This window comes from Nothobranchius furzeri, chromosome 18 (assembly GCF_043380555.1).
Source record: "Nothobranchius furzeri strain GRZ-AD chromosome 18, NfurGRZ-RIMD1, whole genome shotgun sequence".
In the NCBI taxonomy this organism is placed as follows: domain Eukaryota; kingdom Metazoa; phylum Chordata; class Actinopteri; order Cyprinodontiformes; family Nothobranchiidae; genus Nothobranchius; species Nothobranchius furzeri.
The window spans coordinates 43,975,341-43,984,589 of record NC_091758.1 but is presented as its reverse complement, the minus strand read 5'-3'; the positions used below and the strand labels follow the sequence as shown (position 1 = coordinate 43,984,589).

The following is a 9,249-nucleotide window of genomic DNA, read 5'->3' as shown; positions in this document are numbered from 1 at the left end:
AGGTCTGACCAATCACAAAGAGGGATGTTGGAGTCCCGTCAAGCGGAGCAAATGTCGCGGCTCTCTGCTGTAGCTCACGGTGCTAAGCTTGTTTTTCTTTCGGAGGGAGGCTGGAAAAGGAAAGCATGCTCGGCCTGACTTTGAAGGGGGTTAGTGCGACCGACTTGTTTCTGTTTGATCTTTTATTTAAGTCTGTAATAAAATGCGCCAAAATAAAGGAAGTTTGTTCACTTTTCTTCTCGCTGTCACTGACTCAGCTTAAAACTGTTTGTAGCCTATTAAATATTAGGTAAATAAAAACAGTTAATAAATGTTAAAACTCAATATATAAATAGTAAAAAAGTGTGGTTTCATTCATTTATTGTTGGCTCTATAATTGTCATATACACACACACACACACTTGAGAATAAATATTTATTAGAATATTAAAAGCTTTCTCTCTCATTGTCTAGGTGTCTCTGGCACTCAGGGAGGGAAGGATCTCCCCGACAGAGCTCTGCAGGAAGTGTCTGAATCGCATCAAGAAGACCCAGCATCTAAACGCTTACATCACTGTCACAGAGGAGCTGTCTCTGAAGCAGGCTGAGCAGTCTGAAACCAGGCTGCGTCAAGGTTAGGACCCCGTTAGTCTGAATCTTTCTTGTGTGGAGTCATGCGTGTTAATGTTTTCACTTACCTGTCTTCAGGTGTCCCGATCGGTCCTTTGGATGGCATCCCCTTTGCAGTCAAGGACAACTTTAGCACTCGGAACATCAAGACCACATGTGGCTCTAGGATGCTTAAAGGTCTGAGTTCAAGGGTTACGTCAGTAATAAAACCGGTGCGACAGTAAAATCCGACTGAGAAACTCTCCACAGATTACACTCCACCATACAACGCGACAGTTGTGCAGAAGCTGCTTGACCAGGGGGCTGTTCTGATGGGGAAGACCAACATGGACGAGTTTGCAATGGGGTATGAATGACGTCACATTCAAGCTTGTGCACAAGCTAGCGTCTGTAACTTGGTGTAAACATTGATCTGTGATTGTTTTGATTTTTCTGTCAGGTCGGGCAGTACTGATGGGATTTTTGGTCCAGTCAGAAACCCGTGGAGCTACGCCACCTCCTACCTAACACAGTCAGGGGCATCGCCAGACTCTGACTGGGTCATCTCCGGGGGAAGTTCAGGTGGAAGTGCAGCAGCTGTGGCCTCTCTCACCAGCTACCTGTGAGGAATGATAAAAACACAATCAGAGAAGTTCAAACTAGATCTTTACATGTGATGTGGTTATTACCTGGCAGGGCTTTGGGTTCAGACACAGGCGGTTCAACCCGTAACCCTGGGGCGTTGTGTGGGGTCGTCGCCCTGAAGCCCACTTACGGACTTCTGTCACGACATGGTCTCATCCCACTGGTCAATTCCATGGATGTCCCTGGAATCATCACACGCAGTGCTGCTGATGCAGCCATCGTCTTAGGTGGGAAACATTTGATGATGTTAAAAAACCGAGTTTAAGTCTAGAAATAGTTTTATATTTGTGTAGAGATTCACAATCTTCAACAAACAGGATATCTATGATTAATTTGAACAAGAACCAGTTAAAACAAATCCACCTGCGGTGGTGGTGATGGCAAAGCTGGGTTCCCAGGTGACCTGAGCCTGTGTGGATGACTCCAACAGGTATCCTCCAAGGCTTTGATGTTAAAGACTCAACCACAGTTCCATCCCCTTCATCTCCACAAGAGCTTCCCGAAGACTTTGATGTCAGGAACATCTGCGTCGGCATCCCTAAGGTGGGTTAATGTTCCGCCTTCCCCCAGAGTCTCTTGTGTGGTGGTTTTTCACACCGTTAGGCCGTAGAACTACGACCGCCTGAGTGATTCTGTCCTACCTTTGGTGCCAAATCCACTCTGGCCAGGGAAGACGTGAACGAAGAGCATCTGGGATCTCAGAACACCAACTGATGGAGTTCGAGGAACTCCGCTTCCTGTTTAAGTCCAACATTTCTGCTAATATGATGAATTAGCAGAAATGGCTAATTCAGTATCGCATATGAAGCTTCCTAAAGGGTTAGGGTTAACCCTCGTGCCCCGCTCCGCCTGACGCAGCTGGGCAGGACACACCCCTCTTCCCTCAGTTAGCCCTGGCTGGTGTGTGTGTGTGTGTGTGTGTGTGTGTGTGGGTGTTTGTATACATGCAGGCCTTTAACCTTTCAGTCGTGACGCGGCTCACCAGAGGCCGGTTCCTTCCTTGGGGTTTTCTGAAACGGGTGTGCAGGAGTAAAACTTGTTTCCCGTTGATGTCGTCAGTCACACTAACCTGTGCTTTAAAGGAGTGAAGAGAGCGATGCCGCCCCAAATGTGTGTCTGCACGGTGAAGTTTAAACTGTTTTCCTACACGAGGCGTTTGTTTTCGGATGCTTTGCAGGAGTACCACGCCCCCGGCCTGTCTCAGGACATTCTTGCGCAGTGGAGCCGTGTTGCAGATTTGTTTGAGAGCGCCGGAGCTCGAGTGAAGCAGGTTTCCCTCCCACACACCCCATACTCCATCGTGTGCTACCACGTCCTGTGCTGCGCCGAGGTGGCGTCCAACATGGCTCGCTTTGATGGGCTAGAATACGGTACTGACCCAAACGTGCAACTTCTTTCCCCTGGTTCACGCGGGTTTGTGCCAGCTGATCGGTGCGGTTGGTTTGTTTTCTACCAGGACACCGAAGCGAGATGAACAGCTCGACCGAGGTCATGTACACGTCGACCCGTCACGAGGGCTTTAACGACGTCGTTAGAGGGAGGATCCTATCTGGCAACTACTTCCTGCTTAAACAGTAAGCATCAACAGCACCAACGTGTCCGTTCTGGTGCTTTCAGACCTGACGTCGGTGTGCTAGCTCCACAGAACAAACAGTTAGCATCTCCCTGCAGGAACTACCAGCACTACTTTGTGAAGGCCCAGAAAGTCCGCCGACTGATCGCAGACGACTTCAGGCGCGTGTTCAGCTCTGGTGTCGACGTGCTGCTCACGCCCACCACGCTGGCGGATGCAGCTCGATATCACCACTTCACACAGGAAGACAACCGCACTCGCAGCACGCAGGAAGATGTGTTCACCCAACCTGCAAACGTGGCAGGTATGAGAAATAAAACATTCAAACGCTTTCAGACGTGTGGCAGAACCCGTGGCGACGTGCACAGGAAGTGTGGGAGGGTTCAAGGCCGCACATACACTCGACAATATGGATGCACACAGATACTAAACGGCCTGTATTTGATACAGCACCTTCTAGAGTCCTGGAACCCCCCCAAGGTGCTTTACAACACAATCAGTCATTCACCCATTCACACACCCATTCACACACACATTCACACACACATTCACACTGGCAACACTTCTTCCTCAGTTGGGTCGCAGGGAGCTGGTGTCCAACTCCTGCAGTCATCAGGGGGACAGGCAGGGGACAACCTGAACAGGTCTCCAGTCCACCAAAGGGACACACACACACACACACACGCACACACACACACACACACTAACCTAACAGGCTGTGTGTCTGTGAGGGAAAACCTGAGGAGCCAGAGAAAATCCACACAAGCATGGGGAGAGCAGGATTCAAACCGGCAACCTTCTCCTGAAAACTCACCTGTTCAGGCTGGTTTTGGTGTGACCTTCATCGCCCTATTTTTAATCATTTTCTAAATTATTTTTTATATTTTACATTTTTGTGAAGCGCCTCGTGATTTTTATCTTGAGAGGCGCTATAGAAAATATCTTTTCTTTTTCTTCTTCTTCTTTTTCTTCTTTTTCTTCTTTTCTTCTTTTTGTTCTTTTTCTTTTTTCTTCTTTTTTCTTCTTTTTCTTTTTTCTTCTTTTTCTTCTTTTTCTTTTTAGGCCCGAGCAGCGAAAGCGCTGCGAAGGCCTCTTGTTTTTGCTCTGATTAGGCCCGAGCAGCGAAAGCGCTGCGAAGGCCTCTTGTTTTTGCTCTGATTATTATTAGGCCCGAGCAGCGAAAGCGCTGCGAAGGCCTCTTGTTTTTGCTCTGATTATTATTATTTTTTGTTATTCCGTGCCCCCTTTGAACAGCTTTTTGGGGACCTTAACATACCCCAAAACTCACAATATTTTGCACACTTGTCAGGCCTGGTGAAAAATTTGATATTTTAAAGGTCCCAAAAAAATCGCAAAGAAAATGGCTGAACAGCGCCCCCTACAAAGTGAAAAAAAACCCTCTCCATAAAGCTTAGTTTATCGTACAGTTATGAAATTTGGTACACTTGTAGTACTCAACAGTCCGCACAGAAAAGTCTCTTGCAACCATGGTCAATATCAAACAGGAAGTCGGCCATTTTGGGTTGAAATGGCGATTTTTTGCCGTTTTTGCCGTTTTTAGGGTCCGTTTCTGATTGGATTGCTCGATCATTTTTCGCACGATCGTCTCAAAAATTGTGTAAAATTGCTCAGAAGGGATGGGCGAACAAAATGAGATAAGGATTCTGAGTTTTCGTATATGTTGAAGGGGCGGAGCCAGGCCTCGAAGTTTGACTACTCGCCAAAAATATTTAAATTGCTATAACTTCATAACTGAATGGAATAGAGTTACCAAACTTTCTGTGGTCATTCGTCATCCACCCACAAAGTAAATTGAAAGGTCGGATGATGACATCACACAAGCCCCGCCCCCTCAGGACCAAAAAGATCAAGTTTTACTGTGAAAGGTCCCAAATTGCCCCATTTCACTTAATCACCACAAATTTGTAGCTGGTAACTCAAGACAAGTGGGGGTTGCTTGGCGTCACTTTATGGGAGTTTTCGGCAGAGGGCGGGGCTGTGGTGGCGCGGCGAATTCAGGCGTACCGCCTTGGCCTTACGTTTGCCTCCCATTTCGTCATTTCCAAAGATATCGTCACGAAACTTCTTGTGAGTGATCCTAGTCCGGCCCCCCAAAAGATCTGATGTGAACATCTGGTGGGCGTGGCCTATTTTCTGAAATAGCGCCCCCTAGGACCATTAAAACTATTAGCCCCAAGCCATGCTTTGACTGAGGATTACGAAATTTGGTACACTAATGTGGTGTCTCAGGACCTACAAAAAAGTCTCTTGGAGTCAAGTTCAAAGTCGCACAGGAAGTCGGCCATTTTGGATCAAGTACGCGATTTAGTGGTTTTCGCACACGTTGTTTGGAGAGTGATGCTCCGTCGCCCTTTTCACCAATCTCCTTCAAACTTCTGCTATATACCCTTAAGACATAGGGGAAAAAATTCAACCGTCGGATTTTTCAAAAGTTGAAAGGTGTGGGCGTGGCTAAGCCTCAAACTTTGACCTGTCGCCACGCTACTCTTTTTTTCACAGCTCCCTACTGGACTCCTTTTACCCAATCACCAGGATTCTGTGGCAAACAGCAGTAGACAAGTTGAGGTTACTTGGTCTCCAGTACTGGCAGGTTTTGAAAAAAGGCGGGGCTTTGGGACCATGGCGAAAATCGCCATCACGCCATGGAAATACGTTTGTCTCTCATTTCTTCAGTTATCGTGATATTGCTACGAAACTTCTGGTGAGTGATCCTAGTCTGAGCTCCAAGAGAAATAGACAGCTGAATTTTGTGGGCGTGGCCTATGTTTTGAAATAGCGCCCCCTAGGACCATTTAAACTATTAGCCCCAAGCCATGCTTTGACTGAGGATTACGAAATTTGGTACACTAATGTGGTGTCTCAGGACCTACAAAAAAGTCTCTTGGAGTCAAGTTCAAAGTCGCACAGGAAGTCGGCCATTTTGGATCAAGTACGCGATTTAGTGGTTTTCGCACACGTTGTTTGGAGAGTGATGCTCCGTCGCCCTTTTCACCAATCTCCTTCAAACTTCTGCTATATACCCTTAAGACATAGGGGAAAAAAATTTAACCGTCGGATTTTTCAAAAGTTGAAAGGTGTGGGCGTGGCTAAGCCTCAAACTTTGACCTGTCGCCACGCTACTCTTTTTTTCACAGCTCCCTACTGGACTCCTTTTACCCAATCACCAGGATTCTGTGGCAAACAGCAGTAGACAAGTTGAGGTTACTTGGTCTCCAGTACTGGCAGGTTTTGAAAAAAGGCGGGGCTTTGGGACCATGGCGAAAATCGCCATCACGCCATGGAAATACGTTTGTCTCATTTCTTCAGTTATCGTGATATTGCTACGAAACTTCTGGTGAGTGATCCTAGTCTGAGCTCCAAGAGAAATAGACAGCTGAAGTTTGTGGGCGTGGCCTATATTCTTAAATAGCGCCCCCTAGAGCCATTAAAACTTTCAGCCCCAAGCCATGCTTTGACTGAGGATTACGAAATTTGGTACACTAATGTGGGGTCTCAGGACCTACAAAAAAGTCTCTTGGAGCCAAGCGTAAAGTCGCACAGGAAGTCGGCCATTTTGGTGCAAGTACGTGATTTAGTGGTTTTCGCACACATTGTTTGGAGAGTGATGCTCCGTCGCCCTTTTCACCAATCACCTTCAAACTTCTGCAATACACTCTTAAGACATAGGGGAAAAAATTCAACCGTCGGATTTTTCAAAAGTTGAAAGGTGTGGGCGTGGCTAAGCCTCAAACGTTGACCTTTCGCCATTACTTTACTTGACTTAATAACTCCCATGTGCATGATCAGATCTTTTTCGAACTTTGTCTGTGTGATCATTGACCATATCTGTAAACAATGACAATGTGGACAGCTGACATCACCTAAGCCCCGCCCCCTGACTACAGGAATTTATTTTTTATGCTGAAATGCCCATATTTGTCCCCTCTAATTTAGTCAACATGACCCTAAGGTCATGCACTGTCTTCATGATGCTGTAATGACCATTCAGATCTGATAGCTTTCCAGAAAGGGAGGGGCTTTGATGCCATGGCGAATTCTGGCGTAACGCCGTAATCTTAATATTCAATTTAATGGTGAGCTCAGAGGGGATGCTGAGTCAGGGTGAGGTGCAGACTAGGAGGCCATTCGCGGTTTCTGGTGTCGGGGTGGTTGACGTTTCTGTTCTGTCAGACGTGCACTGGTGCGACGGCAGACCGGAGCGGCGCGGAGCTGCGAGGGCCGAACGACGCTGCTTGCAGCTTTAATTAGGCCCGAGCAGCGAAAGCGCTGCGAAGGCCTCTTGTTTTTGCTCTGATTAGGCCCGAGCAGCGAAAGCGCTGCGAAGGCCTCTTGTTTTTGCTCTGATTAGGCCCGAGCAGCGAAAGCGCTGCGAAGGCCTCTTGTTTTTGCTCTGATTATTATTATTTTTTGTTATTCCGTGCCCCCTTTGAACAGCTTTTTGGGGACCTTAACATACCCCAAAACTCACAATATTTTGCACACTAGTCAGGCCTGGTGAAAAATTTGATATTTTAAAGGTCCCAAAAAAATCGCAAAGAAAATGGCTGAACAGCGCCCCCTACAAAGTGAAAAAAACCCCTCTCCATAAAGCTTAGTTTATCGTACAGTTATGAAATTTGGTACACTCGTAGTACTCAACAGTCCGCACAGAAAAGTCTCTTGCAACCATGGTCAATATCAAACAGGAAGTCGGCCATTTTGGGTTGAAATGGCGATTTTTTGCCGTTTTTGCCGTTTTTAGGGTCCGTTTCTGATTGGATTGCTCGATCATTTTTCGCACGATCGTCTCAAAAATTGTGTAAAATTGCTCAGAAGGGATGGGCGAACAAAATGAGATAAGGATTCTGAGTTTTCGTATATGTTGAAGGGGCGGAGCCAGGCCTCGAAGTTTGACTACTCGCCAAAAATATTTAAATTGCTATAACTTCATAACTGAATGGAATAGAGTTACCAAACTTTCTGTGGTCATTCGTCATCCACCCACAAAGTAAATTGAATGGTCGGATGATGACATCACACAAGCCCCGCCCCCTCAGGACCAAAAAGATCAAGTTTTACTGTGAAAGGTCCCAAATTGCCCCATTTCACTTAATCACCACAAAATTGTAGCTGGTAACTCAAGACAAGTGGGGGTTGCTTGGCGTCACTTTATGGGAGTTTTCGGCAGAGGGCGGGGCTGTGGCGGCGCGGCGAATTCAGGCGTACCGCCTTGGCCTTACGTTTGCCTCCCATTTCGTCATTTCCAAAGATATCGTCACGAAACTTCTTGTGAGTGATCCTAGTCCGGCCCCCCAAAAGATCTGATGTGAACATCTGGTGGGCGTGGCCTATTTTCTGAAATAGCGCCCCCTAGGACCATTGAAACTGTCAGCCCCAAGCCATGCTTTGACTGAGGATTACGAAATTTGGTACACTAATGTGGTGTCTCAGGACCTACAAAAAAGTCTCTTGAAGCCAAGTGAAAAGTCGCACAGGAAGTCGGCCATTTTGGTCCAAGTGCGCGATTTAGTGGTTTTCACACACGTTGTTTGGAGAGTGATACTCCGTCGCCCTTTTCACCAATCACTTTCAAACTTCTGCTATATAGTCTTAAGACATAGAGGAAAAAATTCAACCGTCGGATTTTAAATAAGTATAAAGGTGTGGGCGTGGCTAAGCCTCAAACTTTGACCTTTCGCCACGCCACTCTTTTTTTCACAGCTCCTTATTGGACTCCTTTTACCCAATCACCAGGAATCTCTGGTAAATAGCAGCAGGCAAGTTGAGGTCACTTGGTCTCCAGTACTGGAAGGTTTTGCAAAAAGGCGGGGCTTTGGGAGCATGGCGAAATTCGCCATCACGCCATGGAAATACGTTTGCCTCTCATTTCTTCATTTATCGTGATATCACCTCGACCATTGTTGTGAGTGATCCTAGTCTGACCCCCATTAGAAAAGGTCAGCTTAAGTTTGTGGGCGTGGCCTATTTTCTGTATTAGCGCCCCCTAGGACCATTAAAACTGTCAGCCCCAAGCCATGCTTTGACTGAGGATTACGAAATTTGGTACACTAATGTGGTGTCTCAGGACCTACAAAAAAGTCTCTTGGAGCCAAGTGCAAAGTCACACAGGAAGTCGGCCATTTTGGTCCAAGTGCGCGATTTAGTGGTTTTCACACACGTTGTTTGGAGAGTGATGCTCCGTCGCCCTTTTCACCAATCGCCTTCGAGCTTCTGCTATATACTCTTAAGACATAGAGGAAAAAATTCAACCGTCGGATTTTAAATAAGTATAAAGGTGTGGGCGTGGCTAAGCCTCAAACTTTGACCTTTCGCCACGCCACTCTTTTTTTCACAGCTCCCTATTGGACTCCTTTTACCCAATCACCTGGAATCTCTGGTAAATAGCAGCTGACAAGTTGAGGTCACTTGGTCTACAGTACTGG

The 9,249-nt window shown here is 46.6% G+C and overlaps 1 protein-coding gene across 1 annotated transcript in view; it reads left to right on the top strand.

The window, feature by feature from the left end:
- Nucleotides 1-16: 16 nt before the first annotated feature.
- Nucleotides 17-9,249, top strand: part of qrsl1 (glutaminyl-tRNA amidotransferase subunit QRSL1) — a 70,724-nt gene continuing 61,491 nt past the window's right edge. Inside the window, exons 1-10 of the mRNA XM_054741945.2 lie at nt 17-149; nt 454-613; nt 688-786; nt 859-955; nt 1,049-1,210; nt 1,285-1,460; nt 1,664-1,776; nt 2,411-2,603; nt 2,690-2,807; nt 2,905-3,110. Of these exons, the coding sequence (XP_054597920.2) occupies nt 126-149; nt 454-613; nt 688-786; nt 859-955; nt 1,049-1,210; nt 1,285-1,460; nt 1,664-1,776; nt 2,411-2,603; nt 2,690-2,807; nt 2,905-3,110 (1,348 nt within the window). The 5' untranslated portion in view covers nt 17-125. The remainder of the gene's footprint in view (nt 150-453; nt 614-687; nt 787-858; nt 956-1,048; nt 1,211-1,284; nt 1,461-1,663; nt 1,777-2,410; nt 2,604-2,689; nt 2,808-2,904; nt 3,111-9,249) is intronic.